At 36.5% G+C, this 12,716-nt stretch overlaps 1 protein-coding gene across 1 annotated transcript in view; it reads left to right on the top strand.

Annotated features, from left to right (window-relative positions):
- LOC134528196 (uncharacterized) overlaps positions 1 to 12,716 on the top strand; it is a 60,370-nt gene that overhangs the window by 10,568 nt on the left and 37,086 nt on the right. Inside the window, exons 3-4 of the mRNA XM_063361587.1 lie at positions 12,177 to 12,207; positions 12,455 to 12,708. Coding sequence (XP_063217657.1) covers positions 12,177 to 12,207; positions 12,455 to 12,708 — 285 coding nt within the window. The remainder of the gene's footprint in view (positions 1 to 12,176; positions 12,208 to 12,454; positions 12,709 to 12,716) is intronic.

The raw sequence follows: 12,716 nt of genomic DNA, 5'->3' as shown, positions 1-12,716 counted from the left end.
TAACATTTTTTTTGGGATGACAAAGCAGCAATGTAGAAGGCTTGTGTTTTACTTTGCAAAATATAGTGGAATTTCGCATCCGTTCAATGTGGAGACCAGGATGGCAGGTGATGATTGGTTGGCTAGTTTTCTGAAAAAATGTAAGTTCAGTTTTCGGAGACCAGAGGAAACATCCATTGCCAGAGCAATGGGCTTTAACAAGCCCAATGTTGACAAGTTTTTCTTAATTTTGAAAGAAGTGCGGGAAAAACATAGATTTCCAGCTTCTGCCATTTACAATGCAGATTAATCTGCACTTTCCACTGTACCTAATAGGCTACCAAAGGTTATTTCACCCACAGGAAGTAAGAGAGTTTCCAAAATCGTTTCGGCAGAGAGAGGAAGAAATGTTACTATTATTTGTTGTGTGGCCGGCAGGGCCACATTTTTACTTGTAATTTATTTTTGTTTCTGGTCTCTAGTTTTATATGGTTTTTTATTTCACGTATTTTTACGCTTTTTTAATTAATGTTAATTTATCTGTAAATTTTTTTTAATTATATTTGTTTCTGTTAATTAGTTATACGCCGTTTGGTAGCTATCGATTATGAGTTTAAGAATATCGATTGTGTTTCACGTAAATACCACTTGGCGAGCGCCCGGCGGTTGGCTGATGACGTCAGACATTCGGCTTGCCGGGAAGAAAAAATCAGCTGGGAGTTTGTGCCGAGCGACCGTCGAGGACAGAGCCATGTGACGGCGCGGACTGGTATGCCGGACGGCAACGGGCGACGAAGAGTATTGGGTTGGAGGCTCCACGATGGGTGACAGGGCAAATGGATTGCCCTGTGGTACAGAAGAAATCAAGGTAAAGAGAGGCCGCGATTTTGATTTTTACCCTCGTGGTGCTGCGCTGGTTTTTGGCAAACCTAGTGAACTGTGTATTTTCCCATACTAAATTTTATTTGGACGGAACTTTTATTAGCCTGTTTGGTGAAGAGGCCCATTTGTTTCACACGTTGTTCCAGTGTGGGATTTTTTAATAAGGTCGCCCGTTTGCCTGTAGTTGTAATAAAAGTATAAGTTTGGAAGAAACGAACATTTTGCAATTTGTTTTTGAGACTTTGTCTTCGGAATTGGCATACTTAAAGTTGCATTTAGCTAATATATCAGCTTGTGCAGTATTATTAAAAGTATGCGATCGGTATTGGACTACATGCGCAGCCTGATGTTGGTTGGTGCGGCCATTCTACGTGTTTATGAAATCATTGGCAAGTTAATAAAGAAGTAAGACTTTGTTTGAAGTATATGATAAAAACTTCGGTGGTAACATAGTTATGTTACGTGAAGAGTTTTTGCTACATTTCCCTAAAAAAAAAAAAAAAAAAAAAAAAAAATAAGATAATTTTTTTTTGGTCATCGTTCACGCCTTTGTGAATTCGTACCTATGGCCCGGCGTGGCATTAGACTCTGGAGTTGGTGAGGAAGGTCAGGAAGCCAGCGCACGCCTAGGATATTAACTTTGTTTTTTTGGCAAGTCTTTAGCAACGAACATCTGAAGAAAGACTAAACCGTTGATTGAGAGTTTAAGAACTTTATTTAAATAAATTTTTTGTACTTCAGTTTTATTATTGTAATATTTTTTTATATATTTATATATTATATTGATTGTCTTGTTTGATTTTTGGTATTAGGGCAGTCAGTATATTTTGATATTTTATAGTGGCCACGCCTCACGCCCTTATATATTTTTATACTTGTTGTTATCAGTATTTATATTTTTACGATTTTTTAAAGGTTATTGTTAGTATCGCAAATGGGGATAAGATGCTGCCATTATTAACGTCAGCTTTTGTAACTAAGCTTGTATGGTTATGTATAGTAAAAATTATTTTTGCAAATTTCTATTTTTTTTAATAACATACGTCCAAAGTCTTGCCTCTTGTTTGTTTAATGGTTACTCTACTATTATATCCTTTGAATTTTTTTGGCCTGACCCCTGGGAAGTGGTGTGGGGAATTTATATTGTTTAGCTTTTTATGCCTGGTTTTAATATTTATTTTTTCCCTTCGCGCCCAGAGTGAGTCGGGGACGCAACCCCTCTTCCAATTAAGGAGGAAGAAGGGTTCCAACCTGCGCCACTCTGCTAGGCAGAGACTTTGGACTTTTGCGATTTTGCTGACTTTTTTGATTTTTTTAATAATGGCAGTTTCTTGGATTTATAAACTTCCCAAAGAACAGGTTTACGCTAATTTGCAAGCAGCGGGAGTAGAGAGTGGTCTGGAGGATGACATTGATACCTTACGCAGGAAATTAAGTACCCACATTAAAGAAGGGAGGAAAAAACCTGTTGAGGAAAATGTGGAGAATTCGGAGATCAGCCAAGTAAATTCATTGAATACTGCTATGCAAAGTAAATTGCTTTTTAAGGAACTGGATAGGTTGCCATCTTTATGCTCCGGTGGGCCAAGAGATTTAATAAAGTTTTGCTTGGGGGTAGATAGTTTGAAAACTAATTGTTGTTTACAAAATGAGCAAGAATTGTTAAGGTGTATTTCGACTAAATGTAGCGGGATCGCTAGAGACGTGATTACGTCAGGTATAAATAAGTCTGTTGGATGGTCGGTAGTGAAAGAGAATTTGTGGGAATATTTGTGCCCTAAGAGGGTGAAGGACGATCTAATTAAGGAATTGATTTTCCGTTTTCAACGGGAAAATGAAAGCACCTTAGAATTTATACAGGATATTAGAAATCACGTTAATGTATTTGGTCTGCAGTTAGATGATCACCGTTTTGTAGCTATTATTTTGGAAAATCTAAATCCTGCCATCAGACACGAATGCGCATTTATTGGCAGACCTAATAGTGTGGAGGAACTCAACACTTGGGCTATCCAGGTAGATAATATTTTTTACGCTAAATGTGAATTCGATAAGTGTAAAGGCAAAATCAATTTTAAACCGGTTTGTTTTAAAACGCCCGGTAGTGAAAAATTTGATAAGACTTGTTTTAAGTGTAATAAGGTAGGGCATTTTGCTAAGGATTGCTCGGTTTCGAAGGTTAATAAATTTGTTTGTGGTTTTTGTGGCAAAAATGGTCATTCAGAAAAAGTTTGCTTTAAAAAGAAGCGGGAGCAAGAACAGCACCAGGAATTATAGTGGTCTTTAGTTTTTGTTTTTTTTTGTTTTAAGAGAGAAGGTTTTGTTTAATACGTTTCGGACTTGACTTTGGAGCTTGTTTGTTTGTTTTGGCATACTTAGATCCCGTTTGTTCGGTTTGTGAGTTTAGTTTGTCTTTTCCGTTACTTGTTGGAAAATCCTTCTCTTGTTTTTTTTTTTTTTTTTGAGCGTTGAAATTTTGACTGAGGCTTTGGAGGCAAGTTTTCCTTGTTGCAGGTTTGTTTGTTTGAGTTTGGGCTGGTTTGTTGGATTAGAAGTTTTTGAGAATACTTTGTCTCCAAGTCCAAGGTTTTTTTTTGACGTTTTAGTTTTTTAAGGTTGCTGTTTAAATTTTTTTTTGTTCAAGGCGGAGGTTGTGGCCGGCAGGGCCACATTTTTACTTGTAATTTATTTTTGTTTCTGGTCTCTAGTTTTATATGGTTTTTTATTTCACGTATTTTTACGCTTTTTTAATTAATGTTAATTTATCTGTAAATTTTTTTTAATTATATTTGTTTCTGTTAATTAGTTATACGCCGTTTGGTAGCTATCGATTATGAGTTTAAGAATATCGATTGTGTTTCACGTAAATACCACTTGGCGAGCGCCCGGCGGTTGGCTGATGACGTCAGACATTCGGCTTGCCGGGAAGAAAAAATCAGCTGGGAGTTTGTGCCGAGCGACCGTCGAGGACAGAGCCATGTGACGGCGCGGACTGGTATGCCGGACGGCAACGGGCGACGAAGAGTATTGGGTTGGAGGCTCCACGATGGGTGACAGGGCAAATGGATTGCCCTGTGGTACAGAAGAAATCAAGGTAAAGAGAGGCCGCGATTTTGATTTTTACCCTCGTGGTGCTGCACTGGTTTTTGGCAAACCTAGTGAACTGTGTATTTTCCCATACTAAATTTTATTTGGACGGAACTTTTATTAGCCTGTTTGGTGAAGAGGCCCATTTGTTTCACACGTTGTTCCAGTGTGGGATTTTTTAATAAGGTCGCCCGTTTGCCTGTAGTTGTAATAAAAGTATAAGTTTGGAAGAAACGAACATTTTGCAATTTGTTTTTGAGACTTTGTCTTCGGAATTGGCATACTTAAAGTTGCATTTAGCTAATATATCAGCTTGTGCAGTATTATTAAAAGTATGCGATCGGTATTGGACTACATGCGCAGCCTGATGTTGGTTGGTGCGGCCATTCTACGTGTTTATGAAATCATTGGCAAGTTAATAAAGAAGTAAGACTTTGTTTGAAGTATATGATAAAAACTTCGGTGGTAACATAGTTATGTTACGTGAAGAGTTTTTGCTACATTTCCCTAAAAAAAAAAAAAAAAAAAAAAAAAAATAAGATAATTTTTTTTTGGTCATCGTTCACGCCTTTGTGAATTCGTACCTATGGCCCGGCGTGGCATTAGACTCTGGAGTTGGTGAGGAAGGTCAGGAAGCCAGCGCACGCCTAGGATATTAACTTTGTTTTTTTGGCAAGTCTTTAGCAACGAACATCTGAAGAAAGACTAAACCGTTGATTGAGAGTTTAAGAACTTTATTTAAATAAATTTTTTGTACTTCAGTTTTATTATTGTAATATTTTTTTATATATTTATATATTATATTGATTGTCTTGTTTGATTTTTGGTATTAGGGCAGTCAGTATATTTTGATATTTTATAGTGGCCACGCCTCACGCCCTTATATATTTTTATACTTGTTGTTATCAGTATTTATATTTTTACGATTTTTTAAAGGTTATTGTTAGTATCGCAAATGGGGATAAGATGCTGCCATTATTAACGTCAGCTTTTGTAACTAAGCTTGTATGGTTATGTATAGTAAAAATTATTTTTGCAAATTTCTATTTTTTTTAATAACATACGTCCAAAGTCTTGCCTCTTGTTTGTTTAATGGTTACTCTACTATTATATCCTTTGAATTTTTTTGGCCTGACCCCTGGGCAGTGGTGTGGGGAATTTATATTGTTTAGCTTTTTATGCCTGGTTTTAATATTTATTTTTTCCCTTCGCGCCCAGAGTGAGTCGGGGACGCAACCCCTCTTCCAATTAAGGAGGAAGAAGGGTTCCAGTTGCATTAATGCTTGCGGATATTACCTGCCCTTTTTTTTTTTTGGTTTTCGCAAGAAATCGGATGCGACCTGAACTTGTGGAAAGAGCCCCTTACGGGAACCGTTGGGCATTGCAGTGATAATAGTTGGAGCAATGAAGAAATATTTGTGTTGTTTTTGAAACATTTCAAACTACATGTCAAAGCAACCAGTGAATTTCATGTGCTGTTGCTTGTTGACAACCATAAAACACACGTAACACTGGAGGCTATAAACTTTTGCCGGAAAAATCACATCGTTATGGTCGGATTCCCACCCCACACTACCCATCGTCTTCAACTGCTGGATGTTTCCTTTTTTGGGCCATTAAAAACCTATTACAGTCAAGCTTGTGACAACTTTATGGTCACTAATCCAGGGCAAGCCATAACTGACAAAAAAATTGGTGAGCTACTGAGCACTGCTTATTTAAAAGCAGCTACAGTCGGTAATGCAGTCAATGGGTTCCGAGAATGTGGAATCGAGCCTTATGATCCCCTTGTGTTTGCTGAGCATGATTTAGCTGCAGCGAACCCCACCGATCATGATCTTGAGATGGAAAAAGCAGTAAATGAACATCAGGCAGAGAAAACTGAAGAACCAGGACCTTCAAGAAATGCTACTTCCATTGAGCCAGGACCTTCAAGAAATTCTACTCCCGTTGAGCCAGGACATTCAAGAAATGCTACTCTCATTAAGATAGGGCCTATAAGAAATGCTACTCCTGTTGAGCCAAAACTGTGCCGAAGTGTTTTCGATTTCAAACCATTGCCTAAAGAAAGACCATATGTGAGAAAAAGGAGAAGTCATAAGCAATGTGCAAGTGTCATCACAAGCTCACCCATGAAAGCGATGCTGGTTCAGAGAAAATCTCAGAGGATAGAACAAGAACGTTTGAAGCAACAAAGACATGAGTCTCGAGATGCCAAAAAAGGAACTGTTATTAAGAAACTGAAGCTCGATTCTCGAGAAAAATCCAAGAAGCTCCAACTTTCGCCAGGCATGACTTCAGCTCAAATATACGAAGTGCAGTGTCCTGTGTGTGATGAGATTTATGTCAACCCTCCATCAGAAGACTGGATCGAGTGTTGCAAATGCCACACATGGTGGAACGAGGACTGCTCGAACTTTGAAGGAGGAACATTTGTTTGCGATTATTGTTTATAAAAACACCAACTCTGAATTAGTTATGTATGTTAACTATTAATTGTAATTTTCAACAAACCAAGCCTTTAATAACATGCCATATATGTAAAAAAGCATGTAACAATGTTAAATTAGTTAGTTTACAGTAGTTTTCATTCTAAGAATAAATATGTTTAAACTTGTGTCAAAAATGTCATCTTACCCCGTAGTCAAAGTCATCTTGCCCCGGTAACGGGGCAAGATGACACATTTGCATTATATTTTTAAAAGGGCAGAATTTTTGAGATAATATAGAAATATAGATTTTTCCACGTAGTTACACCACGACAAAAGACTATTCTAATCGTGTATGGAAAGAAGGAAATCGTATTTACAAAATTAAAATTATAAAAAATGGCGAACTCTTAACATCGCCAACTTGCCCCGTCCTCCCCTATATGAATTTCAAGGCATAAGTAATATCTCCCAGACCTATAACTTGTAATAACATATATTTAATAAAAGGTCTTATTATGTAAGCACTGAAAGGAAATAATTATTATTTCACTCAGGTGATTACAACGAACATGATAATCACATCAGTTCAAAAGTGATGACTTCAACAAGTGGGCAAAGCTAAGTCTTATGTTATGTTGACTCGAAACATTTATCACGGAAGATTTGTTACAAGCAGTATCAAAATATAAGAAATTGCAAGATGCGAGGTTGTCAGACCATATACGTCCCATATGAATTCGATCTCCTAATTTTCCTGTATGGTTAATCCACATTTTCTGCAAGTGAGATATTTGGATGACGTTTCCATACGTATATGGATTTACTCCTATGTATGCCACCTATGTATTTTGATTTAGTCGATTCATTAACAATGTGTCTGCCATTTGGTTGGTGATTCTCGGATCTTAGGTTCAGTCCAATGCTATTTTATTAATGTCTGTACTAAGAAATGTTCATGATATTAAACCATCTAAAAATGTTTACTACATACGGAAATTATTGTGCAAAACTGGAATATAAATAATCTCGTTCTTCTAATGCAAGAATGTAAATGTTAGGATGTTTGAATGTTTTTTTTTTACTCACAAATGTCTTCACTATTGTAATTAAATTCGAAATAGATGTAACTCTTACATTAGATAAAAACATTAAGTTCTTTTCAACCTGAATAAACTGAGTTCTTTAATACATAGGCATTAAAATATATACTACTAGTATTACATAACAAAATTACTTAAAATAGACTTGACTTCAACATAAATAAACTAATTCTTAACTTCTCTTTCCAGGCAGTGATCATAGGCCAAAGAACAGGAAAACTTTTGTTCTTGGGCGTAAAAAATAAGTATTGTACCATCTGTCGTCTTCATTCGGGAGCAGATAAGGAACCGAAAAAACATTTCTGCTACAAAAATTGGAGCCAACAAAAGCCATCCATAGCGATGGAGCAAAGTGTTATTGTAGAAGGTTTTTGTAACAGTATACAAATGCATGGTTTAAAGTACAAATACTTCGTGGGTGATGGAGATTCTAGTGTTTATGCAAGAATCATTCAAAATGTCCCTTATGGACGTTTTGTGCACAAACTTGAATGTGCTAACCATTGCATACGCAACTATACCAGTCACCTGCATACCTTGGCAAGTGATAAGAGTTTTGACCCAGAGGCTCGACGGATGCTCAAATCAGTCATTCCAAGGCTAACTTCTGCAGCACGAGGTGCCATAAGGCACTGTGGGAAAGTGGGTGAGAAAGCTGAAGACCTAATTAAGGACTTGCGAAATGGTCCAAATCATGTATTTGGAGACCATTCTGAGTGCCGACCTTACTTTTGCGAAGGCAATGAATCTGATGGTAAAAGGGTAAATATTTTACTCGGATCTGTATTGTTTGACCATATTCAAGGTCTTTTAGGAAGCCTGGTAGCAAAAGCGCCAAGACTTGTGGAAAATAAAACAAGCAATGCAGCTGAATTTTACATGAGTCTAGTTGCAAAGTTCAATGCTGGAAAACGTCTCAACTTTACTCAAAGAGGATCTTTTCAAAGACGATGCCACGCCGCGGCTTTAAGATTTCAGAAAGGCCACGCGTGGGAAATAAGCCCTTTCAGGAAACTGGCAGGAAGAAGCCCTGGACTGAGTCATTATAAGGTTATCCGAAAGAGACAGCAGACATTAACACGCCGTAAATTGCAGTTCCCTGACGACTTCCCTAAAAAGAAAAGAAGCAAAACTGATACAACTCATCCAGCAGACATCGACTATGGACCAAGCTCTGAACAAGTAGAAGATGATCCGTGTGACGAGATTTCAGATGCACAGCTAGCAGAAAAGTGTGAGAACTTTGTTGAATCTCTGAATGTGACCTCTGAGCAGCAAGAAGAAATTGCCATTCAAACTAAAGATCAGGCGGATTGTATAAGCTGGCATGAACTTAGGCGAGTACGCTTAACAGCTAGCAATTTTGGAACAGTGTGCCGAAGAAAAGAATCAACTCCATGTGCGAACTTGGTGAAAAATCTTTTGTACAAACCCTCTGTGAATACCAAAGCTACAGAATACGGTCGCTGCAATGAACATGTTGCTATTAAAAGGTTCGAAGCACTAACAGGCTTGGATGTAGAGAAGAGGGGACTGTACATAGATGTAGAAAATGGGTTTTTAGGAGCTAGTCCAGATGGAATTGTGGTCACAGAAAATGCTACAATTGAAGTAAAATGTGTTCCATCAGGCATATCTACTGGGCTTCAAGAGCTGGCCAGAGGTAAGAAAGGATTCTTCCTCCAAGAAATTGCCAGCAAGAAGTTACAGCTTAAAACCACACATCATCACTTCTATCAGATCCAGGGAACTTTAAATATAACAAAAAAAGAATTTTGTTATTTAATTGTCATGACTGACACAAAACAAGATTTGTTTGTTGAAAAAGTTCAGCGAAATGAAGATTTCTGGAGAAATGAAATGCTGCCCAAACTCACGCGATTCTACAAAAAGTGTTTACTACCTGAAATTGTTGATTCACGAGTAATTAGAGGAAAACAAGTGAGAGAGCCAGAGTATATATCAAAGGCAAAAGAAGAAATGAATGCAAAAAAGTCCAAAAAATCTTAGTGTCTTTTGTAAAGTTGTGATGTTTTTTCGCCTTCAAATAAGCATAAATTTTACCTGCATTTACATTTAAAGATATCCACGTATGTTAAACAGCATCAGTGCCATTGTTACTGGTATTATTTACACAAAACTTCGCTACGAATCCTTCAAAACATATGAACATTATACACTTTTATTCTGTTCATTGTGTACTTCAATAAAAAGGGTCAACTTTATATTTTTTAACATTTTGATGTTTAGAAAATATACTTAGTAAATTTGCCGAGTTTCCGTTTGTAATTTACAACACAAATATTATCTAGTACGTAATAAATAAGATAGGAAATAATAGAAACACATATATGATATTCGTTAAACAGAATAACATATAATGATGAAACTGTAGTATGTTTTCTTTTTAAATTTTAATAAAATTTATTTTCTATTTCTAGTAACTGTAATTATTGCTAAGTATTTTTAAGTGTTTGCTAATATCATTTCTGAAAAAAAAGTACATATATGTCATTTTGTTAAATGTTATTTTTATAACTCACTATGTTTCACTGTTTTACATTGAATTTGCTGATGTATGTATACGTATTTATTTATTTTGTAGAAACTGTAAAGTAGTACTGATAAAAGTTGAAAGAGAGGGTCCAGACAGCATGTTTTTCTTCGTTACGATGAAATTGTAAACTGGGCTTTCATGATATATATGGAGGTATGGTTATTTACTTTCAGCTAATGGTGATAAAAGCAAAAAATATACCAAGCTAAAGTTAAGATTTAATGAAACTGTCAATGCACATAGATTACGAATATGGACATATTATATTACTAAGCCTGTGTAGAATGCTGCTTGAAAACCTGACAATTACATTAGCGTCACGCATTTACGCACTAGTTCACCTAGTATTTCTTAGAACTAGAATAAATACTGTCTTGTAATCGAAACCAGCATTTTTATTTTAAAACAAAATGTCAAGTTTAGACAAGAAAAGTATAATTATGCTCCGTAGCTATCCACGCTAAAATAAGCTGCCACTTAATTTTAAGTTTATAACTTGGATATTAATGTTACAAATAAATATTATTGAGCATCTTTATGAGCAAAGTCGTCTTGTTACTAATGCAATGTAAATTTAATACAGAATTTAAAAAAAAGAAGGTAATATTAAAATTGATATTTAACATAGCAAAAATTGTTTGACCAATAGGTATATTCGACAGTATAGTGTTTAAACTGCATAGTCAAGTATTTACACTGCTAACTGATAGTATTGTAACCCAAATAAAACATTTGGGGTTTTGGTTTTATTTAAGGTGGATAACAATGCTATCCAATGTTAATCATAGTATGACACAAATTTTATGTACTTACGTGTGTTATTGTTAGGTATATTTAGAAGAGAGACTAACTATTGTGGCCGTTACCGCAGTACTAATTTCGGAAAATGTTTGTACCCTTTTCGTCTCATGTTATAAAAGGTTTTTTAAACTTTCATTTTATGTTAGTGTAATGCGTATTATGATGTTTAATTCTAATAATGTAACCGATTGTGTAATTGGCAAAAGAGCAAAGATTCTGGAGTGTCAATGTAACCACTCTTAAGTTGTAAAGTGTTATCGTGTACAATAAAAAGACTTCGAATTTGAATTCGTCCATAGATCCCAAAACAAGTGTCAACGCCAAATTTGTGTGTGTGTGTATGTGGTGGGGGGGGGGGGGGGGGGGGGGGGAAGATTTTTGGGGTGTGAACCATCCCCTTAAATAGTGTACAATGCCTGCGGTGATATTTAATAGTAACGCCTCTAATTAGACAATTTACTGTAGCAGTAATTGGATTTAAGTTACTAAGAGAAGATTTTATTTCTTTAAGTATGAGATATAAATTACTTCTCATAACTTCAAGTCTTCAAAAACTGAGTTAACCGTGGGCAAATTTTAAATTATTATGTGATGATATAACATGTTTTTAACGTCTCATTTAAAGATATATGTTTGAAATGTTAGTGAAAATAACAATAAAAATTTATTTTAAATGTGTATTATGGTTTTATAGTGAATATTAGTTAACATCAAATATTACGTACAGCACGTAAATGTGTTGATGTCTAAAGTGCGCGCGAAGGTACAATTTCCCGACGGGCCGTCAAACTTCGCTCACTGGCCGGCGCGGCGAATTGTAAACCTCGATCGGCTGCGGAGGCTCGTGGCCCTGGTCGGGTGGAGTAGAACCGGCAACACTGCGGCCCTCAGCCGTGTCCTGCGCATACGCGGGTAGAACCCGCACATTCAGGGGGAGGGGGCGGCCAGCCGTCTTCGCGTGTCTAAAGCCGGCCAGGAGAGAGGAGAAGCACACCCTCCCCGTATGAAGAGCCTGACTCGAATGACCGTTGCTCCCAGCTACGCAGGTACTTATACCGACCGGGCGGAGTGGTCGGGTAGTTGATTTCGAAGGTTTTATTCACATTTTACCAAAATTAACACGATTTGGAAGTGTAGCGATTTTTAGTCTATGAACCTTCCCCAGAAAAATAATAGGAGAGTCGTAATGGTTGGTGTTTGTGTGGAAATTGAGTACCCGGAAGAAAATCCACCCACCTCTGCTATGTATTTTTTAAGATACTTTTACACATGTAAAGTGAGCTAGCTGACTTCATCTTCAATTGTCTGTTTTTAATTTTAAATGTTTATTTGTTTCAGAAAAAAGCTGACATCAATGGCCCCAATGGTGGTACGTATAAACTTTATACTCCGTATAAAAATTTTAATAGAAAAATTCTTTCACCACAACATGATGGCAAAAAAGCTTTGTGGAATAAGTTAAGATAAGATTTTGTACGATGGAGCTACATATAATTAATACTTACCATGATTTTAAAAACAATTTTAGACACTATCTTCATTCTATACTGTTAAAAGTGACCTGAATAACATTTTCTAATAAATATATATGTACTTTTTTTTAAATTTTTGTACAGATTACAAACAAGACTCTAAGTGCTGTGACGCATCTTCGTGGGTAGTAGATGAGAAAAAAGGGACATTAGGTGTGTATTTCCAAGCCAAAAGAAGAGGAAAATGGAAGGAGTTGATTTTAGAAAGACTAGAAGATGGGCAATCTAAGACATGGAGTACATACACAAGAATAAAACTGTTTCCTGAAGATTACCAGTTCAGTGGCGATGAACCCTCGCTAAATACCTCCCGGTGCGTGGATTATGTACAGCAGAAGGTAAGCAC

Source organism: Bacillus rossius, chromosome 1, assembly GCF_032445375.1.
Source record: "Bacillus rossius redtenbacheri isolate Brsri chromosome 1, Brsri_v3, whole genome shotgun sequence".
Classification (NCBI taxonomy): Eukaryota; Metazoa; Arthropoda; class Insecta; order Phasmatodea; family Bacillidae; genus Bacillus; species Bacillus rossius.
This window is presented reverse-complemented; position numbering and strand designations above follow the sequence as displayed.